At 57.9% G+C, this 22,930-nt stretch overlaps 2 protein-coding genes across 30 annotated transcripts in view; both read right to left on the reverse strand.

The window, feature by feature from the left end:
• Positions 1-648: 648 nt before the first annotated feature.
• On the reverse strand, positions 649-12,147 carry CHRNE (cholinergic receptor nicotinic epsilon subunit). The gene is made up of 12 exons (XM_088142104.1): positions 11,449-12,147; positions 5,218-5,357; positions 4,920-4,964; positions 4,478-4,581; positions 4,220-4,375; positions 3,944-4,047; positions 3,607-3,807; positions 3,378-3,492; positions 3,176-3,290; positions 1,948-2,152; positions 1,139-1,269; positions 649-1,049 (listed from the first exon to the last, which is right to left on the reverse strand). The coding sequence occupies exons 1-12, from the start codon at positions 11,525-11,527 to the stop codon at positions 897-899; spliced, it is 1,548 nt and encodes a 515-aa protein (XP_087998230.1). The 5' UTR covers positions 11,528-12,147; the 3' UTR covers positions 649-896.
• A 2,568-nt stretch (positions 12,148-14,715) lies between these two features.
• The window catches only part of MINK1 (misshapen like kinase 1), a 29,731-nt gene continuing 21,516 nt past the window's right edge, over positions 14,716-22,930 (reverse strand). For 18 of the 29 annotated variants that reach the window (XM_088142012.1, XM_088142010.1, XM_088142017.1 and 15 more), the window contains 11 exons: positions 22,346-22,524; positions 22,116-22,233; positions 21,608-21,751; positions 21,185-21,296; positions 20,638-20,796; positions 20,408-20,551; positions 20,081-20,215; positions 19,757-19,857; positions 19,245-19,641; positions 15,935-16,074; positions 14,716-15,738 (listed from right to left, as the gene is read on the reverse strand). In XM_088142012.1, the coding sequence (XP_087998138.1) occupies positions 15,655-15,738; positions 15,935-16,074; positions 19,245-19,641; positions 19,757-19,857; positions 20,081-20,215; positions 20,408-20,551; positions 20,638-20,796; positions 21,185-21,296; positions 21,608-21,751; positions 22,116-22,233; positions 22,346-22,524 (1,713 nt within the window). In that variant the 3' untranslated portion in view covers positions 14,716-15,654. The remainder of the gene's footprint in view (positions 15,739-15,934; positions 16,075-19,244; positions 19,642-19,756; positions 19,858-20,080; positions 20,216-20,407; positions 20,552-20,637; positions 20,797-21,184; positions 21,297-21,607; positions 21,752-22,115; positions 22,234-22,345; positions 22,525-22,930) is intronic. The other 11 variants (XM_088142026.1, XM_088142028.1, XM_088142027.1 and 8 more) reach the window with 2 other exon arrangements.

A 22,930-nucleotide genomic window follows, 5' to 3' on the forward strand; every position in this document is an offset into this window, starting at 1 on the left:
GCTGCGAAGTTGCATCCCGGCACGTGAGCATCGTGGCTTTTTATGCCGAAAAAGGAGAAGTGCGATAGAGGAGGTTTGTAGGTCTAAAGGCCAGTGGGTGGGAGCCTTTGGTCCCTTAGAGGAAGATGGGCTCCTGGCAGTATCTGGCAAGGAAGTCCGCCCCCCGGCAGGCCTTTGCTCCCACCAGATGTGGCAACAGCTGTGGCTTTGTGATAACACGCGATGAGACCAAGGAGAGGAAACGGAGGCTCCCCTCCACCCTCCACAATTCCCATTTCAAGTGGTCCCTAGCTTTTCTGTGCCCTGACACACACACACGCACACACACACACATTTGAGTCCTCTGAGGGGGGCACTTATGGGGTTGGCTGTCTTGCCTTCCTTTTGGCCATCTGGCTGGCAGGGTGAGCCACAGCAGGGAGGCTTTTGGCCAGATCCAGTCCGGTCCTTTCCCGTCACAGGGAAGCCAAGAGGTGTGGGGCTTTCGAAAGGTGGGGCAGGGGCGATAATCAAAAAGGAAACTCTTTGGACCAAGAGGGGGTCCGGCCGTGCTCTGCTCCCTTGTGGGCCTGGTGCAGAGACACCCGACCTGACAAACCAAGACCCACAAGGAGGGGGAAAGCCTGCTTCAGACACGGTTCAGAGGATCTGCAGCTTTTATTTCAATGCATTAGGCAGGTGTGCGTACGCGTGTGCGAGCTTGGGAGCCACACAGAGCCTTCCGTCGCAGAGCACCTGAGCAGCTTTGTAGAAATAGCTGCCGGTGGTCCCTGGCTGCCCCCTTCTGCCTGCTTGGCGGTTGGGGCTGGAATCAGGCAGTCCCACAGACTGAGTGGGGGGAGCTCGTTTTGCATCCAGCCAGGGTGACGTGAGGCTGCAAAGGGCCCCTTGCCCTACTAGTCTTCCTGGCCTGAGAAAGGGTCCTCAGGCACCGTATTGAGGTGCCCCATGAAAAAGATAGCAAGAGTACCAGTGGTGAAGAGCAAGATTGCAATCCAGAAGCACAGCTTGTCTATCATCTGCCCAATTAGCACCCAGCTCTCGATCTCCTGTAAGGGGGAGACGTAGCGAAGGGGTCAGGACAGTGGGGAAATGGAGCGGGGGCACCTTCTCCTTGAGTTGGCATCAGCGGACTCACCGCCCCATCAGCACTCTGGTCCTTGGTGCTCTTGGTGATGAAGTTGCAGGCGTCCACGCATTCTTTGATCTCTGGGGCCAGGCTGGATAGGTTCTTGTACAAGATGGTGGTCATCTGCACGTCCAGCCCACCTGGGGGGGAGGATCGGGTGGGAAGAAAGGCTGGTGAAAATCAAGGAAGTGCAAATCCTCTCTCTCTCTCCCTCTCCCTCTCTCCCCCTCACATCCCCCCTGGCTGCAGAGCGCTTCTGGGTCTCTCTTTTTGGGGAATGCCAGTGCTGCCCTGGTCGCTCATTCGTAGGGGGCATTTCTGCCCACCTGGCCTTGCTGCCCTGTTACTCATCCTTCTGCTGTTGGCCATTCTTCCTTGGCAGCTGAGGGGCTTTGCGGAAGCAGGCAATGCAGGAGGCAGCCGGCAGAGATCTTGGGCTGTGGAGCCACGGTTCTATTCATGGCCAGAAAGGGCGGCAGCCTGCAGGGAAGTCGGAGACCCCCGGGCAAGACAGAGGTGGCCTGGGTGACCCCTCCCCCCGCCAAGCGTATGATTTCAAGGGCTTGACCGGGAGCGGGTGCCCTCTCAGGAATGAGAGTCCTATTGCCCGCACCTGCTTTCCTCAGGAGGGCACGGCAGGGCAAGATCAAGTTTGGTTCTTGGCTGAGTTCGCCCTCATCCCCCGGCTGGCAGCCAGGCAGGCGGGAGGAGAGACACCCGGAGGAGTCCCCCCGCTTCTTGTTTACCTGTCCTCCTTCCGCCCACCCTGCCCCCCACCCCCGGGCTGGATCACCGGGCCCCTGGCTCCGAAGCCGCACCGTAATTGGGCGCCCTCTGCAGCCCGTGTCGCTGCCCCTGGTGCTCGAAGAGGACCTCGCTCCGGGCCTTCTTCAAGATGTACTCCTCGGCCTTGACCATAATGGAGAAGGAGCTGCGTCGGCGAGGGCGGGGGGCGTCCTGGGGCTCATCACCTGCGGGTCCTACGGTGGAGCCCAGGTAGCGTGGAAGGATCTTCAGGAAGAGCTGATGGAGAGGAGGAGACCGGAGAGATTGGCACAGGAAGAGGCACCTTCGAGGTCAAGAAGCCCCACACGTCTTCACTCCTCCTCTGTTCCTACCGCCATTACCGCCAAGCCCGACATGCCCATTTTCTGCACAATGGCCCAAACTGCCTTGCAATTAAAATGTATAGGACTGGATTCTCACTACTCCATAGTTACCGACTGCATGCCAGTTGGCTGGGTTTCTCGGCGTGCTTTCTCACGGCTTACCCTACGTGTGAAGTCACCGGAAGGGGAGGTTGGTGTAACTCAAGCTTCTGCTGACGTTCAAGGCTATTTCATGTGTTTATGGATAGATTTATTAGGAACCCGTGCAGTGAGTGGCGTGTTGGGGCTGTGTGCACATGGATTCTGCTGTGCTGAGAACCCGAAATATTTTCCGTGGATGTCAGGAAGGAATACGGATCTAGAAATTAATCGACTGAAGACCAAGGAGGTCGTAGCTGATGGGGAAAATGGCACGAATGATTGCCAGTTATACCTGGAGGGTGAAAACCAAGAGCAAGTCACTGAGCCTGCCTTCTTGGTGGAACGCCTTTCCTTTCCACATCTCCTGCCTTTCCTTCCCTTCCCTTCCTTCCTTCCTTCCTGCCCCCTGGGAGAGACCGTGTGATGGGGGGGTGCCTGCAGGCCCTGGCGGATTTCGCCTTTCTGCCTTCCTTCTGCTGCCTGGACTTTCTGATGACCTCCCGTGGAGAGGAGATGGCCCCCTTGGGCAAGGTCAGCTAGCCGGACTCAACCTCTGAGGGGCTGCCGTGTTCTACTCTGGCGTGTTGGAATCTGAAGGGGTTGTTGCTCAGGCCTTAGGAAGCGGGACGACCGCGAAGGGTCCCACTGCAGCCCTCAGCACCAACGCGCAAGGTTCAGAGCAGGTGTCTGTGTCTGCACCGGCCTCGTTCTTGGCTCCAGCCGCACCGTGCCGGCCTCATTTTCTGCCCTTGAACAAGTAAGGGACGCCCTCCCTGGCCCCGAGCTTCCTCCTCACGTGTTTGAGGTTCGGGGACATGAGGTGGGTGCTGGGGCTGCGCAGAGAGACATTCAACACCACAACGCAGTTCATGACGATCAGCGTGGCCACCGTCATCACAAAGAGCAGGTACCTGCCATCGGAAGGAGAGGGGTGACAGGATGGGCCGAGCCATTGCCCCGGCCCCACCCGCCAGTGCTGCAGGCCGGCGACCACTCACTTGCCAATGAGGGGGACGCTGAGTGACGTCTCAGGCACCTTCTGGGCAATCAGGAAGAGGAAGACAGTCTGGGCCAGCAGGACCGAGATGCTGACGGTGCACTTCTGCCCTCCAGCTGCCAGGCAGGAATCCCGTTGGCGAGACCTGGCAGGCTGCCCCAGGCCTCCCAGTGCCCTCCACAGGTTGCCCTCCCCTCCCCACCCCCAGCAGCCCTGCCTTGGCCCCTCACCCTGGGCAGGCAGGAAGTAGACCAGGACCACCAGGGAGGAGATGAGGACGCAGGGCACAATGATGTTGATGGTGTAGAAAAGAGGTTTGCGCTGGATGATGAGGAAGTAGTGAATCTCGGAGAAGCCCGGAGCCTCGAGCCCGGGCACGGGGGCCAGGATGAGGCGGGCCGGGCGGTACCGGATGGTCCACTCCCCGTTCTCTGAAACAAGGGCCCACCTGGCGTTCCAGCTGGCCGCTCTGGGCCTGGGCTGCCCAGAGGCCCGGTCGCCAGGCCAGCGCTGGGGAGCCCCAGGCCCCGTTTCCCGGGCCAGCGTGCAAGCCCCCTCCCCAGCTACCTGTGAAAGCCTCTGGATCAATGATGACCTCCTTCACTGGCTCTTGGGTGTTGTCATCAAGTCCGTACTGGAGTTCTACTTCTCTGGCGTTGTGCGTCTTCGACCTGGGGAGGCAGAAGGCAGGGCTGGGGAAGACCAGGCCTCCCCGGGGGTCTACTCCCTCAGCATCCCGTAGCTCGGGAAGGGGACCCGCGTGCCAACCTGCCTCTGCCCCCCGTCAGAGCACCAGGGCCGTCCTGGGCCAGGCTGCCCCCAGAAGCAGCAACTCTTACCCACCGGAAAACGAGGGAGCAGTTTTGCCAGTCGAAAGGGAAGAAGGTGACCTCGATGGGGCAGGAGCTGCGGAAGATGGCGGGGGGCAGCCAATACATGTTCCCCCCGGGGGAGATCAGGACATTGGCAGAATAGGCCACGTCAAAGTTGCCATCAATGCTGGGGGGAGAGGGGAGCGTGAGGAGGAGGAGGAGGAAGAGGAGGAGGAGGAGGAGGAGGAGGACACCCGCCTTCAACAGCCAACCCTCAGCCCCCACTCACTTGTTCTCCAGGACGATGTCCGGCAGCCATACCAGGTCAGATGGGACCCGGAGCTCTTTGTCATACTCCTCGCTGCTAAAGTTCAGCCGATAGTCTACCCATTCCTGGAGCCATGCGGGAAAGAAGGGCAAGATGATGCGCCCGGCAAGGCAGATAACCTGGGAGAACCCAGCGTCCCTCTGCCATGCCCAGGGCTTCCAGCTGGTGGGGTGGGGTGGGGCTGGGGGTGAGGCAGAAATCCACCACTTGGGGGCTGCTCCCAAAGCCTGGCAGGGGCACCTTTTCTGGGAAGGTCTGGTGCCAATGCTGCCTGGATGGGAGGGGTGGAAACGCCCCGCAGCAGGGCAGGGGGACAGTGGTGAGCCGAAGCCTCTGCGGGGAGCCCCAAGAGCGGCTGGCCGTCCAGCACGTGGCAGGCGCAGAGTCCCAGGCCAGTCCTTGCCTGAGTGATCCAGACGTTGGTGGTCAGGGTCTCCTCTTTGGCGTTCTGGAAGGAAGGAAGGAAGGAAGGAAGGAAGGAAGGAAGGAAGGAAGGAAGGAAGGAAGGAAGGAAGGAAGGAAGGAAGGAAGGAAGGGAGGGAGGGAGGGAGGGAGGGAGGGAGGGAGGGACAGCAGACCCGTTGGCAGCGATCCCCAGCTCTCCTGAGGCCCTGAAGGGGCACTGCCGCCGTCCTCCCCTTCCCTCTGGGGAGCGCTGGAGGAAAGCCAGGCTGGCAGCTGGGGAAAGGCGGTCTCCCTACCAGTGAGATGAGGTTGGTGAGGGTCAGCTTCACGGAGACCTGCAGCACTTCGCCCACCCTGCGCACTGGCCACGTGGACTTGTTGTAGTTGGCGAAAAGGCGGTTGAAGAGCTGGAGCTCTTTGTTGCCCTCCGGAGACCCTGGGGGAGGGATGGGGGGCAGGATTAGGCCCCGGGGAGCAGCTCCCCCAAACAGCCAAGCCTTTGTTGCTCCATTCCCTACCAAGGGCTGCCCGGCAGAGAAGAAGCCCCATCCAGAGGCTTCCGCCCAGGCTGCTGACGGCCTTCATGGCGACCCTGCAGGGACTGGCTTTGCGGAGGGGAGAGTTATTTTGAGTTGCTCCCGGCTGCAGTGGGAGGGGGCGCCGGATATCCTCCCCCCCCAAGCATCTGAGACATGTGCTTCCCAAGCTCGCGTGCACCTGTTGGCACATGCTTGGCATGCCTGTCAGAGCAGCTAGGGGACGGGGTAGATGCTCCACTCTCCGCATGCTGCCTGACTGGCCTCGAATAACTTGCGGGTTTGCTGCTGAGAGCTGCCCCCTCCACGACGGGACTCCCTGCCGCCCCCTGCCCCCGCAGCCAGGGCTCCCTGGCCCAGGACAGCCTGGGGAGGCAGCAGCTGGCCAGGAGCTGCCCTCAGGCGGGCTGGCCACAGACCCGCAGGAGAGGGCGGCCTGTGAGCCCCCGGCCCCTCCCCCCCGAGAACTGGCCAAGGGTGGGCTCAAGGCCACCGGGAGCCTGAAACGGCGTGAAGCTGAAAGCAAAGTGAGGGCCCACCTCTCAGGAAAGATCGGACATCAGCCCCTCTAGTCCAATCTGCACCGAGCGCCAGGTCAGTGGCACTGACCGAGGACTAGAGACATGGAGCCATAAGCTCCCCCTCCCCGCCCCCCCAGCAACTCATCTCCAACATCCAGAGACATCCGTCAGGCTGGGGGGCCCTGCGACCCGTCAGAAGCTCTGCCACCCCAATGATCCATCCCTTCTAGCAACTGGGGGGTTGGGGGGGTGGCCGGTAGGAGCAAGCAATGCTGTCTCGCTGCAGGCAGGCTGTGTTTGCAAGAGATCCTGATCCTGGCCATGTGTGTTCACACGCTGCATGCCACATCGCAGTCCAAGGGGCGGGATTCGGGGGATGGTGGAGCCCCAAGCAGCAGCGGCTTGGTCCTGGGACCTGGTTACGCACATGGATGAAGCCAGCCCCGTCCGGGGGCTTCCTAATGACACCAGGACCCCAAGGCCTGATGCAGGGAGAGATCCCTTCTCAATGGACCGACGGAAATCATCTGCCTTTTGCTGGGAACTCCGAATCCCGGAAGGTCTGCACCTCTGCTTGGGGGTTCTCCTTCTGGGCTGCACTTATTTCAAGGGAACCCCCCCAGGCCCAGAGTGTCCCCCAAGGCAGCCCTTTGAATCTCCACCACCTGCTTGTGGGCCCAGGAGCCTGGCTCTGGTGGCAGCAGGGTGGGGGTGGGAGGGGGATCAAGGAAGGGCTGGAAAACTGGCCAGGCTCTTCCTCCCAGGGCTCCATCTGGGCAGACAGATAAAGCCCCGTCTCCCCCCCACCCCCACCCCCGGTAGCAGCTGGCCTTTATCTGGCTTCTACGGGAGGACAAGACCTCACATCCACACCACCGCTGTGGCTAGGAGAGGAGGACCACCGACCTGCTGCTAGAGGGCCAAGGGTCCCAGCTCCTGTGACCACGTAAGGCCTCCCCTGGCTCTGGGTCTCTACCGGCCAGGCTGCCACCCTCAGGCGTTCGGCCCTCTTTGAAAGCCCCTTAAACCCAGAGGACTGTCCCCAAAGGACCCTGAAACGGGAGGAGGCTCAGCTGCAGCCAGCTCAACTGCGACCTGGGCCTGGAGCGCCAGCAAGCGTGCAACTCAGGAGCATCGCAGCAAGGTAGGATTCTGCGTGAAGGAGCATGGCAAGGGGGAGAATGCCTGCCCTGTGAGGCAGGCTTCTCTCTGGGCTGAAGTAGAAAAGCGGCAGGCAGCAGTGTTGGTTCAGGGAGGCAAAAATAAGCCATTGGACCCAGAAAAAAGACTGAGTTCCTCAGACCAGATGCCAAGCAAGCCAGGAAGCTTTGGGGCTTGGTGGGACTGAACTGAGGCAACTCAATTTGGCAACTTTGTACAACTGCAGATCCTCTTCCTCTCCCCGTGGTGACCTTGAATCTGAGCTCAAAGCCTCTTCTCTTCTCAGAGCTTCACGGCGCCAGCGGGGGACTCACGCGGGTCTTCTTGTCCCTCCCTTGACTGGGATCGCCCTGGCTCTCCGTGGAGAAACCAGGAGCCCAGAGAGCTCCGGCTGCTCTGGCTTAAGACCCTGGGAGGCTCCCGGGGGGCCTGCAGCTTCCCAGGCATTTTGCCAGCTCTACCTGGGCAGAGGTAGAGGGCACCTTTGGCAGCTCACCTTCCACTCCGGTCTTTAAGTGGCGGCTGAGCCAAGCCCGAGAGGCTTCTGGAATGGCAGTGGCTTAAGATGAGCGCAAAGGTTTTCTCTTTTACACCAGCGTGGATGGGGATGATCCAGAAGCTAGGAACTTTCTCAGCACTCAGCTGGCATAAGTACCATTTACTCTTATAGGTTCTGAAGTCTCCGTTGAAATCAGTAACACATTTTTCTTGCATTCCTTAAATAGTTCAGAATAATGGTGGGGGTTCAGTCAGGTGATGGCTTCCGGCGCTCAGTGGCCAGATGCATCCTTTAGCCAGCGGGAAGTTCTCTCGGGGGCAGCTTCTTGGAGCCGCCTTGTCTCCTGGCAGCCTTTTCCGGTTGCCCTAAATTTCCCCAAGCAACAGCATCTTCTCCATGGCTCTCTTGCCTTCGCATTCCGCGTGCAAAACGTCTAAGCTGGAGCTTCATTGTTTACACTTCCTGCAAGCATGCTAGTTTTCTTCACCCGGTCCCGAATGATGTGACCTTCTTTCAGATCAAGATCTTCTCCACCATCTTCTCCAGCACCACAGTTCGAAGGCATCCCTTTTTTTCTTGTTTCTTTGTTTGTTTGGCCAGACGGCCCTGCTGCAACTGGGAAAACGGTGGCCTTGATGATGCAGGCCTCTGCGGTGATTCTGATGTTTCTGCACACCGACCTTTTGTCCAGATGTGTCATGACCTCCTCCCTAGCGGCAGGTGCTGCTTTGTTTTACAGCTGCAGCCTCCCGCTCCCCCCGCTTAAACGTCTCAGCTGGGAAAGATAGCGCCTGTTCCTACTTCAGCTGCTCCTCTGCCTGTTGCCTTCTGACACAATCTGAGTTTGTCAACACCGAGCAGTGGACCAGCTTTTGCACCCCCTTGTCTCCCCTTCCGCAAGAGATTCCTTAAATCTTCTTCTCTTCCAGCCGTCAAAGTGGCATCGTCACCATAGCTGAGTTTGTGGGTGTTTCTCTCAGCAGCTAATTAATTCCAACTTCTATTTCTTCTAGTCCAGCATTTCTCACTATACATTCTGCGTAGAGCTTAAATAAATACAGGCTCCTTTCCCTACTTCGAACCATTGGAACTGTTGTGCCATATTCTGACCTCACTTTGCTTTCTCGTCACCATACAATGCTTCCATGGGCACATCAGGTGGCCTGGAACATTCCTGTCTGGCAGGGATGGCTACAGGCTTGGGGTGCCAAACGCCTTTTGCTTTTCCTTCTCTCGCTGGCCTTGTCTTAAAGGGGCCTCAAATTTCAGCCTGGGCTCTTTCTGTTGATCTAATCCAATCAGTAAATCTATACCTTCGCCACATAATCATACAGAGCAGTGCTGAGGCTGTGCTTTATTAGTCTGGTTATTTTATTTATTTTCCTTAGTTTAAGTTGCAACCCGCAAGGAGTTTGTGCTCTGAGCTGCAGCCAGCACCAGATCTTATTTCTGCTGACTGTCCTCCCCCTTCACTTGCAGAGACTATTGTCAATCTAATCGGCTATCCAGTGCTGCCCAAGGACAGTGTTTTTGGGGGAGAATAATTATTTTAAATAAACTTTCCTCACATGTGGCTTTGCATTTACCAGTTTTTTAAATCACAAATGAAAATCTAAGTAAATAGGTAGTTTAAAATTCCACCTTGCTCATGGGGACAGATAAAATTAATATAGATTTGTGAGCGAAATGTTTACTTAAAGATATTCCTCTGATGTATTACACCACATCTAACTTGTTTAATCAGGTTGCTAAGCTATTAATAACTTCTTTGTGGTGAGGGCAATTCCCCTAGATTTACTTTATTTAGTTTTCATGTAAAGATGGGAGATTTGTTTTTGTAGAAGTTCAGCTTTTTATGTGGCTTATATTTGATCCTAGCTTCATTTTGGGAATATAGCTACCTTGATTACCAGGAGGCAGGCACGACATAGCCAGTTTCATCCTATTTGGGACTCCTCAGATGTAAGGAACCAGACGTTATTCTATGGGTTCAAACACGCTACTGGGAATTGGACCTGTGCACCAGCTTAGGAGCTGTCCAGGCCCCGACGCCCGGCACTTGCAGAAAGGGATGTATAGAACGTATCAGAGTGGTGTCTGTATACCGTTCTGATAGATACTGAATGCAGAATCCACGATGGGCCTAATGAGGGTTATTTTGCAACTGTTTTGGTGTCACAGGGGGCTCAGCTCCCTTTTTAGCCATAGCTCTGCTGCATTTCCTGCACTGAAGGCTGCAAGATATTTTTGGAAGTTGTAGAATCTAAACTAGTTAGCACTGCAAAACGACAGTATAGCCAATTAATTCACATTTGGACCCAGATGCATTGGCTGTGTGTAAAACTCCTGAATTAGTATCAGCAGTGGAATCTGTTTTAGTTACATCCAAACCTCCATCAAACTTTTATTAAAATTAATGGTTATGATTAAGGCGGATTCCTGGAGAAAGTCAATCTTGATGGTCATTAAGAGTCAACCCCAACTTGAGGGCATGTAGTCAATCAATTGCAGCTGATATTTTCAGTGTGGAGAGTAGCAGAGAAGGCTGTGTGCCCCTCTCAGAGGGGCAACAAGAAAAATGGGGGCTGCCATAAGGGACTAGGGAGGAAGATACCCCTGCCATGGCAGGAGATGCTCTGTTAAGAACAGACAACCTCTCGCTTTTCTGCTGCTCCCCCTGCCCCGCTGTGCCCAAAGTCTAAGTTTATAATGTTAATAAAGAGAGTTGTTGGGCCTCCTGGACCCTGCCACTGCCTGAAAAAGCAACAGTAAGACCAGCCACAGGGGGCTGCCATTAACAACCGTTTGCAACCAAGGATGGGTTGATGTAAAGATGCCTTCAGGATCCTTGTGGACTGAGAGGGGCTGAGCTTGTTAGTCTTAGAAGACCCACTGCCTCTCTGTTTTGGGCTCCATGGGAGGTGCTGAGGCTCAGCAAATTCCTAGGAGTTGCTCCCCTTCCTGAAAGGCCTGTAAAGGGTCTTCTCGAAGCTGGAACACGGGCAGCTCCTTCCTTGGCAATTCTACGCAGCCCTTCTCCTCCTGGGCTTTTCACCAGGCCCCAGAGGTCCTCATTCTCCAAGCCTTTGGTCAGAGGGACATGGACGCAAGCCTCAAGGTCAGAACAATACCCACCCTGAGTCACCCAAGTCTCTAAATAGCCATGGTTTGAATGCTTACCCTCAGACCCTCTGTGTGGCCTCTTTCCCACAGATGCTGCAGGGTTTCCTGGCCCCCCTCCTCCTGGCTCTCCTTGTTGCTGCGGCAGCAGCCGTGCTCCCCACCCCTGCCGAGCACTGCGAATCCGAGATGAACAAGATCAAGGATCTGCTCCAGGTGAGCTGCGTGGGCAAGGGGCTGCCCAGCATCCCCGCCGGGCTGCCCAAGGACACGGGGATCCTGCTGCTTGGCTCCAACTCCCTGGCCCGGGTGGCCATGGCTTCCTTCCAGCACCTGCAGCAGCTGAGCGAGCTGGACCTGTCCAACAACAGCCTGGAAGCCCTGGAGGCCAGCGCACCGCTGCCCAAACTCCAGCAGCTGCTCCTGTCCCACAACAGCCTGGGGAGGCTGCCGGACTTCCGGGGACTGCCCGGCCTGAAGCGCCTGGCCCTGGGGCATAACAACATCTCCCGTGTGCCCGAGGGGGCCTTCCGCGACCTGGGGCAGCTGCGGGACCTGGAGCTCCAAGGCAACCGCCTGTGGCGCCTGCCCACGGGAGCCTTCCAGGGCCTGGGGGAACTGAGGGACCTGGACCTGTCGGAGAACCTCCTGGAGGGGCTGCCCCCGGACCTGCTGGCGGAGCTGCCCAACCTGGAGATCCTGCGGCTGGAAAGGAACCGGCTGCGGCGCGTGCCAGATGGCTTCTTTTCCGAGGAGGCTGCGTACGCATACGTCTACCTGGCCGGGAACCCCTGGCTGTGCGACTGCCAGCTGCTGTACCTGCGGGACTGGATCATCGAGAATGAGATCAGCGTGTATACTCGCACGTCCGTGCAGGAGGATGGCTCTGAGAAGGTGGTCACGGAGAATGACCCAGAGAGCGTCCAGTGCCACGAGCCACACAAGGAGAAGGGGCGGCCTGTCATGCATTTCCAAGCTGTCTGCAGGCAACTTGGAGATGGTGAAGAGGCAGAAGGCGGAGAAGACGATGCAGACGATCCTCGGACTCTCGCTCCCACTCCTTCCACTTTGAAGTTCTCTGCTGTTGTCTCCCGGACCGCGTTGTTCCCTGTACCTTCCAGCCTCTCCTCACACAGCCCAAGCACAGCCATCACCACGACTGGTGCTTCTCCCACAATCGCAACAAGCACGTCAGCATTTAGCTCCACAACCACATACGCTCGCACAGCCACCAGTCATGTTCCATCAACCGCTATTAATGTTCTCACTACAACCCCAGCAGTTGCTGCTTTTAACCTTTCCACTGCTGGTGTCATTGTGGGAAGGTCAACTCCACCCTCAAAACTGCAACCTCTAACCACAGGGACACCAGCCTCCCCCACCACCCACCTCCCAACCACCCCATCCAAAATCTTCAGTGTTCCTACCACGCCAACTGCAACCCCTTCCCCCACTTTTGCTCACAGAACCACCACCTTGATGCCCACAGCCCCTGTTTCCCAGAGTACACCACCCCCAACAATGGCTGTGACCAGGCACCTTCCAAGCACTCTTGGAGCCCTTGTCCCCTCAATCACTCACGGCAAAAGCTCACCCACAATTTCTACTCCTGCTTCCACCCGTGTCTTTTCTCCAGCAGCTTCCTCCATGCCCGCTGGTCACTGTCTGTGCCCTGCCCTGCCCGTCAGGGTTCTTGGCGTGGCCACTCGTAAAGGGACCCCAGCAAACTGGCTGGCTGGTTATTGCTGCCTTCTGCGTCTGACTCTGTACATCGCCTGCCTGGCACTCGTGGCTCTGCCGGCCCTGGCGGTGCTCTGCTGCCTGGGGTGGCTGTACCTGAGCTGGTACCGTCCAGCTCTGCAAGGAGCTCCTGGGGCACGTCTGGCCAGATACCAGCAAGGGCAGAGAGTCACCCTGAAAGAACGGCAGCTGAAGACTGCTGAAGTCCCCAGTCTTACAACGGGGCCCCGGATCTATCGTGTTTGCAAGAAGTTCAGGATTGCCCCTTCCCGCCACGTCGCCTGGCTCCTCGTCAGCCTGCCGGGGCCTGCTGGAGAATGGCCCTGGGAGCAGAGGCAGGGCAGCCGCTCGTCCTACAGCTTGGACCGAGGAAGGGACACCTTCGGGGCTGTGAGAGTAAAATACGCTGCGGCCTCCTTATAAGGGCCAAGCAGTTCAGAGACCTGGATGATCGGAAGGCCCAAGGGTCCATCCAGAAAAAGGGCCGAGTTTGCTTGAGACACGGGTGGGGGGGGGACTGCGGCCCTCTGGCTGTGGGTCTGCAGTTCCACCTTCCCTCCTATTGCCAGGCTGCTTGCAGTCAGTGGGGATTCAGTCCAACAGGGGCAGGGGACGACCGACTCCAGATGCAGGTTGAGCGACTAGCAGGAGGGCGCAGGGCCCAAAGAGCGTGGCTTATTCTGCCCGGGAAAAGCCAGCCGCAGAGGCCCATCCTCAAGCGCGTCAGATCCAAATGGACTGCTGGACGTGCGTGAGGGAGACACCCAGTTCCTCTTCCCAGCACGCTGAACCCAGTCAAGTGGCCTTAGCGGTGGTTCCGGCAGTTCTTGGTCCCATGAATCGTGAAAAGGCCCCCCTCCCCCATGATTACTATGATTAGATTTACATCCCCTCCTATTTTAGCCAATTCAAGACAGCGTACGTAACGCTCCTGCCGCCTATTGTCCCTGCAACAACAGCCCTGTGAGGTGGGTTGGGCTGAGAGAGGGACTGGCCCCAAGCCACCCAGCCGGCGTTCGTGCCTAAGGCAGGACTAGAACTCACAGCCTCCTGACCTTCAGGCCGGCGCCCCGTCTGCCGCACCAAATGGGCTCTCCCTCCCCACAGCCCCGGAAGAGTCCGCCCCCCCGGCCACGCTGATCTGCATCCCGGGGTGGCGGGCCCTCTTCCGGAAGAGGCAGCGTGGGGGGGCGGGCTGCGACAGCCTCTCCCTCCCCCCCCGGAACAGCAGCAGGTCCAGAGGAGGAGCGGCGCGTCCTGCGCCTCCCGTCTTCGGACCACTTTGAACCGCGCCTGGGAGCTTCCCGACACCGCGGGCTCGCGGGAGGACGGGGGCGCGCGGGCGCATCCCTGGAGCCGCACGAGCCTCCCGGCCCCGCGGCGCATCAGCCGACGTCTGCAGCGCCGCCGCGTAGCCGGGCGCGCGCTCTCCCTGTCCGGCTCCTCTGCGGAAGGCGGCGCTCGGCGGTCCCGGGCTGCTGCTGACTGCGGGAGGGCCCGGGCCCCGGCCCCGGCCGACGGCTTCGGTGCGTGCAGAGGCCTGGCCGGGGGTTGCGGCGCCGGGGAGCCGCCTGGGCTGCGCGCTCTCGGAGGAAGTTGCCCCGCTGTCGCCGGCCTCTGCAGGATCCCCGTCCGCCCCGACCTTTCCGCCTCGGAGGAAGAAGGCAACCGCCGCCCCCGCCCGCGTTTGCCCAGCGCAGAGACGCGCCTGCCCGGCGAGGAGGCTCCCGCCGAGACCAGCAGCCTCCCGCCCCGGGCGTCCGCGAGGCCGACCCGACCCCTCCCCGACGACTCCGTTTCTTTCAGGAGCCCGCAGGAAGACGCGCGCGCCCCCCCGCCGCCGCTAGAGGGCGCCCTCGCCCTGGGGATGCTGGGGCCCCGGGAGCTGGCCCGGCCGAGGCCCTCCGGGCACCTCGTTGGAGACCGGCAAGGAGGCGCGCCCCGCCCTGGGTCTCCTAGCGTGCGCTACGGCACGGCACGGCACGGCGGCTTTCCCACAAGGTCAACGCAGCCTTTCCTTCCGGCTCCGGCCCCCTTCAGACCTCTTGCCCTGCCTCGAGGAGAAGCCAACCGCCGTCAGAAGCCAAGACCGGCCTTCCTGCGGCGGCAGAAACACCCCTCCCGGGCCCTTGTCTGGACAGGGCCAAAGGGCGCCTCGGACGGACGGGGGTTCCCCTTCTCGCAGCGCAGAAAGGAGCTACAACCAGACAGGCGGAGTCACAGATTTTGGTTCTTTTATCAAGAGATGAGACGCCAAGGCCACCACTGATTCCTGGAGGGCGGGGCAGCTCCCTTTTTCCACAGAGAGGTGAGGGAGGGGATTATATACAAATGCAAGCAAACTGCACAAGAAATCAAGAAGAGTCGCAAGCGGGAGCCTTTTCCCGGCCTGTGTCTGCACCAGCGAATCACCAGAGTAAGCCCTGTGTAAGCACCCCAAGCCTAGCCAAAATGGAGGACGGGGCGGGGGGCGGCAGGAGGAGGACAAGAGCCGAAACGCTTCCCTCTCCTGCCTGGGAGAAGGAAAGGCCCCCCCATCCCGGGGGCAGGGACCGTGGCCCAGGCCTCTGAGGGTACCCCGTGCCCACCCTGGTGAGCTGGGCCATTAAAGTGCTTCATTAGTTAATTACTTAAATTGCCATTACAAAAGAATAATTAAAGCAAAATATACACAGCTCCCCTCTTGTTTGGGTGGGAGAGAATTCTGATATGCATCCATGTTGAGCCCAAAGCTGGGGGCCGGGGGAGGAGGAACAGCCCCCGGTCCCCAGAGGACAGGCACCCCCAAGGACTCCAGAGAGCCCCGGGAAGAAAGGCTGCTGGGGACCACGTGCCCAGATCACCACAGGTGGAAGAAGGCCGATTGGGCATGAGTGCAAGCAGGAGGGGGCCCCGGGGGGGGGGGTGCTGTTCCTCTCCTCCTCCCTCCTCCGTGCAGCTGGGATGAGGGCCGGTCTTGCTCCAGTTCGAGACAGCCAGTAGGAGGGGGAGGCACTGGGGGGGCATGGGGGGGCTCAGTCAGGAGGGGGCTCCTCCCCCCACAAGCCTCGCCCTCCCCAAGGGCCACTGGGGCAGCCCACCCGGCTTCCCTCCTGGCGACTCCCGGCTGGAGCTGGGCAGGGTGCTCCTCTGGCCGGTGCAGGACGAGTGCCCCCTTCACCAGTTCATGATGCAGTTCCTGTTCAGCGTCATGAAGTAGACTTGGCTGCTGCCGCCTGAGCGCACCGAGGCAAAGAACACCTGCGGGAGGGAAAGGCGGGGCAGGTGGGCCTGGGGGGAGGAGGAGGAAGGGCCCGGCCTGGCGCCAGAGGAAGACCAAGTCCCCTGGCTCGGGTAGGCTTGGCTCGGCTGGCATGCCCACCCCCCATCCCCGGCCAGGCGCCCTGAGCACCCAACTCCTCCCTTGCACCTGAACGGGCCCAGCACCCCTGGCTACCTTGTCGTTCCGTTCACACAGGAACTTCAGCCGCTGGGCCCGCTTGTGCATGAAGACGCCGTCCAGATGCCCCGTCTCCACTGAGCGGATTTCAATGGCTTTTTCGCCCCAGCCCATGATCTGATTGGAGCAGATGTATGCTAGAGAGAAAAGGGTGGCATCGTTTGGCTCTGCGGCAGAGCGGCTTCCTCTCTGCTCTGCGGCTTGAAGTCACACCAAGGCGAAGACCGGGACCCCTGCAGAATAGGCAGGCCTCTGGGGGACCCCCCTGTGCCGTCTCCTCCCCAAGGAAGAGGCGGCCCTTGCATTGGGGTATGGGCTGGGGGGCACCATCCACAGCCCAGGGAAGGGTCCCTGAGTTTGGGCAAAAGTACCCTGATCAGCAGGAGAAGCTAATTTAATTCTTCCTTGCTGGAAGAGTCACAGTTTGGGGAACAGCCAGAGAGAGAGAGTGACAGGTTTTCCCAAGTAAACAAAGGTTTAACTAATTTGGGTTCAGGATACATTGTTTTTGGGCCTCCTGGATGAAAAAGGCGTGCAAATCACAACGCAGAAAACTTAAATTCAAAAGAGAAGAACATGGGGAAACATTTCATACTTTCAGATCTCTTGGGCTTTGGACATGGAACGAAACCAACGTGGTGGAAACAGGGAGCAAGAAAACCTGGGAAAATGTTGGCTTACAGTTGCAACAAAGTCAATTAATGCTTTTGATAGGAGATCAGTGTATATTTTACGTGAACCTGGCGTGGTGAGCAGAGATAGCTTTTTTAAATGTAATAAATATTTCGGAAATTTCCGTGGAACGGTCAGGCGGTTCAGTGGAGCACTGCAGGGCATCTACGGGACTGCATACGCAGGGAAATCTGGAAAGGCCAGCCGGACAGGATAACCCTGGAACGGTGTTCTCTGTTGGGCTTTCCACGGAAACACAGGCTGGACGGCTTCGTACAATGGAGCAGGATCATCGCCACTTTGAAAGTTGGAATGGATGCTACCAGCAGCCAGGCTGTGGCCCAGCATCTCTGTCCAGCGCTGGTGCTAAGATTTTAAGAGCTTTGCTGGCAAGAAGGCGGCCTGGCTTCACGAAAGGGTGTCAAGCGGCAGAGATGCAAGGCTCCAACCTCAGGCGCCAGCAGACACGAATCTGTGACGCTGGCTGGGTCAGATACCGAAAGTGGGGTCCGAGTAAAATGCTGAGGACCTGGAGAATTATTTAGTTCAGCCAGAAATTCTCTCCAGGGTCTCTCGGACCCCACAAAGAAGGATGAAAAAAGGCTGGGCCTCCCTCTTTCTCGCCGCAGAGACCAATACGTTCAAAGGAACTTTGGGACACAGATCATGGGTCGGCCTGCTTGTCAGTCCTCATCGCCTAGACAGCGAACCAGGCTCTTGCAGGCCAATTAAGGATTAAATGTATTTATGTTGTGCTATAACTATATCCCCACAATCTGGAAGTGTTCAGTCTAGGGATAGCTTTGTGTCTGTCTAGCCTGGACTGTTGCAAAACAGCGGATTGTGGACTTACGGAAGAGTGCTTGCGTCCTGGGCTCCTAAGGTCGGTTTAATAAAATTATCAGCTCTCAGACTTTGAATTAGTGGCAACGCTCAACAGTATGATTCAGTTTGGTTGGGGTTCAATTCACTGCTTAAAAACTGAATCATCATGATGAAATTGAAGAAAGTTACATGACTTTTAATAGCCTCGTATGTGCTTATCTTTAAATAGCTTGTAAACGTATGCATAAATACAAAAAAGATTTAATCTAGATGTTTTGAATTAAAAGTAATTAATTCATGTGTTTTGAGTTGTTAGTTGTTCTCTGTCTTTTTAAAAGAGGTTTTGTGTCTTCCAGATTTTTAAAATCTTATTTTCCTCTTTTTCCCCTAAGTAATTCAGTATAGAGTTTTCTTGGTTTTTTTTGTTTTTTTTTACTACTGTAGATAGCTTTTACGTAATAGGTTAGGGTTTTTTTATTTAAAGTATATTATACATGTGTAAGGGCCAGGGAGGCATGGTGAGGTTTGGGAGTGTGCGTGGGGGTGTGTGAGATACAGCGAGGGTCATGGAGGGTGCGGGGATGCGCGAGGGTGTGAGGGATGCACGGGGGGTGCGAGTGGCTGGCACAGTGCAAGCGCAGAAAGGCTGGGGGAGGATGTGCAGGTGGGGGAGATGTACCCCAGCAACTTGCAACCTTCTCTGCCAGCTTCCCCATTGACTTTCTGGGGAAGCTGGCAGGGAAGGTCACAAATGGTGATCACCTGATCGCAGGGCGCTGCAACTGGTCATAAGAGCTGGTTGCCAAGCACCCAGATCGTGATCGCGTGATCGCGGGGTTGTTGGGATGGGGAGGACCGGTTGTAACTACCATTCATTCAGCACTGTTGTAACTTTGAGCAGGTCGCTGAACAAATGGTCGTAAATCAAGGACTACCTGTATTTTAAAAAATCCCTGAGTTAGAAGCCAGTCCAACCTCCAGCTGATGGTATTCAGGGCAATGGCTGTCTGGTCTCCACTAAAACTCCTCCAGTGAAAGAAGCCCTCCCCAGCACCAGGTTGCAGATCCCACTGCCCAACTGCATCTGTCTTCCTTTAACTTCAACCCCGATTCTACATCCTGCTCTCTGGAACCCAGTCCGCACCCCCCAAACCCTGCAGACCTTGACCCTGAGGCTGTGACTCATTTCTGAGTCTGACTGATGTTTGTATCTATGGTTGTGGTTCCCCTAACATGGGCTGTTAATGCTGATGATCTTGACTGTTTTTTTGTTTGCTTTTAAAATGCATTATTCTATGGCACTGAGGTGCCCAATATATCAATCAATTAAAAAAAATACACAACGGGACCAAAGAAGCCTTGATGTCCTTCTGCACAGCCTCCTCCTCCTGTTCCCACCCCCCACCCCCAGCCCTATCTCTAGGCTAAAACACGCCCAGCTACTTCCATCTTCTGAGGTTTTGTCCCCTGAGCCCCTTGGCTCTTTTCTGAACACATCCGTTTTTCCAAATCCTTCATGGTTATGGTGCTCAGGACTCAAAGGGGGGTCTGATCAGGGCAGAATAAAACAGAAACATTACTTCCTGGGATTTGGAAACTACATTTAAATTGAGGGAGCCTAAAATTCCATTTGCCTTTTTTGCAGGCACATTAGTTGCTGATCCACCTTTGGTTTGCAATCTACTCCTACGCTGATATCTTCTGCACAGGTGCTGTTACCCAGCCAGACATCCCCCATCCCATATCAGTGCATCTGATCTCCTTCCCTGGTGCTGAAACCCCAGAGCTCGGATGACGCCCCCAAGCTCACCGACAGAGGTGGGCATCTCCCCCCACTGCAAGACAACATCCTTGATGATGCGCCCGTAGGTGTTGACATAGACACCCTCATCCTCATAGCAGAGAAGCATCTCCATCCCATCTGTGTTGGGTAAAAAGACGATGGCATGCGGGGTGATCTGAGACTGGATCTGTGAACCAAGAAGGAGCAACAGGGTCGCTGACAGGGGCAGGGCAACAGTGGGGCCCAGGTTCCAAAGATACCCCTCCCCACTCACATGGACTGGGATGTAGATGTCATAGTTGTTTCCTGAGTCCACATCAATGGCGTGGAAACCGGCACATGACCCATAGATAACCTTGAGCCGCTGGCCTTCCTCTACTGTCAACTCCACCAGCAGCGGCCGATGAGGCAGGTCAGCGAAGGACTACAGGGCACGCACAAAGGGAGATAAATTACCCACCCCGGGCTGCCTGGGGTCAGAACAGTGAAAGCTCCAGCAGCTCCACCTTCTGAGCTCCTTCCACTCGCCACCCCAGTACCTTGAAGGCCATGAACTTGTGGTAGGGCTTCGGTGCCCAGGCATAGACTTCCACCGAGCTCTTGAGTGCAATCACCAAAAACTTGATCCGCTCATACTTCACTGTAGGACAGAGGGAATCCCGTTAAGGCAGAACTTCCTAGCCCTCGGGGGCTCAAGAAGAAAGGAACAGGGTCAGAACCAGGTTCCCCTGCCCCTCAGGGAGTTCCTGTTGCTTAGGGGAGATTGGAAAATGGGGTGGCTCCGTGATGCTCGTTTTGGACACAGAGATCTGAAAGATGAGCCCCCATGGGATGGCTCTTTCAAAGCACTGCCCCCCGCTCACCCACGCGATAGTGAATGCAGCCCTCCATGTCTCCCACAGTAGTCCAGCCTTGCTTCTTCTCCACTTCCGGGTCGTTGTGCAAAATCTTGTTCCGCAGCCAGGAGAGGTAATAGACCCGCAGCTTGTTCCTCTTTCCTAGAGATGCAAGGGAACAGATGGGGTGGGAGCAGTAAATCACCACTACTCTTAGGGAAGGGAGGAAAGGAGGAAGCGGGCCAGGTGTGGAAGGGGCCCAAAGGGAGTGGTAGGGCTTGGGGTTCATCAGCTCTCCCCATTTCCCAGTAAGCCCTGGTCCTTGCCCCTCTCTCAAGCCTGGTGGCCTCTTACCTGAGATGGTGGTCAGGAGGTTGAGGCCCTCCAAGACGTCCATCTGCTGGAAGCGGCGGCGGTTGATGAGGCTGTAGACTTTGCCCTGCCCGCTGCGGTCCAGGAGCATCAGCCCGTTCTCAGTGCCCACCAGCAAGTTGACTCCTATAGGCCCCGGCCGAGGGGGAAGCAGAAGGTGAGTGGCCTGCCGCAGGAGCCCCCTCCCCAGCAACCCCCGCTCCAGCCCTCACCCCAAAGGGCCGCACAGAGGATCTCGGAGTTGAAGCGCTTCTTGTACTTGCGGATCTCTGGCGTATCGCTGTGGGGCCGCGTGTTGGTGGGGTTTACGTTGACCACGGAGCCCTTCCGGGCCTCCAGCTGCAGCTGCTCCAACCGCCCAGGGTCGAATGCTGCGGGCCGGAGGAGGCAAAGAGAAAAGGCTCAGTGGCTGGAGAAAGAGGGACAGCGGCCTCTGTGTAGATGGCGCTGGAAATGCAGGCGGTGACTTTCACGGCCAGGTTGCTGCCCGAGGACCCCGCCAACCAGACACAAGCGGGGAGATGAATGGGAACTGCTGGGGGGCCTGCGGACCGGTGCGCACAGCCTTGGCTCAATTCAAGGCAATTCGGGTTCAGGCACTGAACGGGCCTGGCAGATCCTGAAAGAGGTCCCATGGGCAGCTTGGGCTCCTCGCAGGACAAGGCCGAGTTCTGTCCTGAAAACTCCAGACGCGCCAAACAGGTGCCCATCTCCTTCCTGCAAGGAAATCTCCCCTCCTCATGCCAGCCCCTCACTCACCAGTTATGGGGATGGTGTCTCCTCCCCCAGGGGAGCTTTGATAGATGCCCAGATCCACAAACATGGTGAAGGAGCTTTTGCCAGGAGCCTTGACAAGCCCCCGGGATTGGTACTGCAGGCGGGGGGGGGGGAAGAGAGGCATCAGCAGAGGGGCCGTTTCCAGAGGGCAGAGTAGTGCCCACACCCACATGCATAGCCTCCGCTTCCTCAAAGCGTGCCTAATCTTGGTTTGCCAGCACGTCCCTGGTGACAACCCAACTCTGAGGACCTTGGGCAAAGCCTGGGCAATAACTGGCAGGTGAGCTGTGGCTGAGAAGAAGCCCATGGAGATCCAAGGCCCCAGGGCAGCCCCAACCAGGTCACACTCCCTAGGCTTTGCCCCAAGGCCCCCTCTCCCACGTCTCGGGCTTCTTGCTGACTCACATCAGTGGCCACGTCCTTGGCCGGTGAGGAAGACCCATTGCTGCTTTTGGCTTCTGTGGGCGAGTGGCTGGGCTGAACCACATCAGGCAAGTTGGTGTAGCCGTTGCTGTCGCTGTGCAGGAGGCCACGCTCCTCTTCGGGAGTCTGGAGAAGGCAAAGAGGAGCCCCGAGGCTGGGTCAGGCCAAGACTGGGCAGCCCCCCTCAGCCTGATCACACTGCAGCCCACCAGATGCAACTGGGAAGCTTACTGACAGGGGCAGACCGCCACATCAGCAGCCCTCTCAGCCAGTAGCCAGGGAGCAGTCCTGGTCCTGCAAATACCAGCCTAACCCCTCTTAAGGGGAAACTGGGTTTCAAGGGGGGGGGAAGGACGTCCGTCCTGGCCTGTGATAGCTTCAGGCCCAGCCCAATTTTAGTCGAGAGGGGCCTGGTCGGATTCGCCACCTGCCATGCCAGAAGCAGGAAAGGGTGCCCCGGGGATGCAGGTGGGTGAGGGGGGTTGCTTACCCGCTGTACCAGCATGGTGCCCTCGCCGTAGGAGCTCTCTGAGCCACCGCTGCCGCCCCCCGTCAAGTCTTCCACGTCGTGCACCACCATGGTGCTGACCGAGTCCGTGTCCCCGTCCCTGCAACCGAAGAAGCGGGCACAGGAGCGCTGCCATCAGGGGTTCACGAGGCCTTGCCCCCGAGAGGGAAGCAGGAGAGCGGCAGACAACCCCCATGCCTCCCGCCCCTCACCTAGCCCCAGGGGTGTTCGCGCCAGGCTCAGAGCGCTCTCCCTCGCCGGCTTCCTCCTCCTCCTCCTCGTCCTCCTCCTCGCTGGAGTCAATCTCTTCGCTGGAGGAAGAGTAGTCCAGGGCCTTCTTCAGCGGCTTGGGGGCCGCCTCCTCCGGGCGCTCCTTGAGCAGGACAAAATTCTAGAGATGCGGGGGGAGTGTCCAAACATTTATCAAAGCACCAAACCATCCGGGGCCTTGGGGGGACGGTCTGCCTCCAATGCCCAAGAAACGGCCCCCCTGCAGGCTGCCAGGAACCTTTGAGGGGCGTCAGGCATCAGAGAGCGGGGAGTCTAAAGGTGCAATCACCCCACTGCTGACAGAAAGGGGATGCTACTGATGCCCCCATCCCCTCCATAGCAAGCGCTGGCCGGGAAACTGACCCCGGGCACTTTCCCAAAGCATCAGGACGGAAGGGCGCATGCGGCACACGTGCACGGCAGGCCAGGCTGGCTGCAACGTAGGAAGCAGCAGGTGGGGACTGAGAACTGGGTGGGAGCTCTGAGGCAGCAGGTGCACGCAGCCCCCCAAAGCTTTGTTAGGGGCA

The sequence above is a fragment of the Python bivittatus genome, unplaced genomic scaffold (genome assembly GCF_059951505.1).
Source record: "Python bivittatus isolate LINGU-HERP-01145 unplaced genomic scaffold, Pbiv_v1 ctg000370_np1212, whole genome shotgun sequence".
In the NCBI taxonomy this organism is placed as follows: Eukaryota; Metazoa; Chordata; class Lepidosauria; order Squamata; family Pythonidae; genus Python; species Python bivittatus.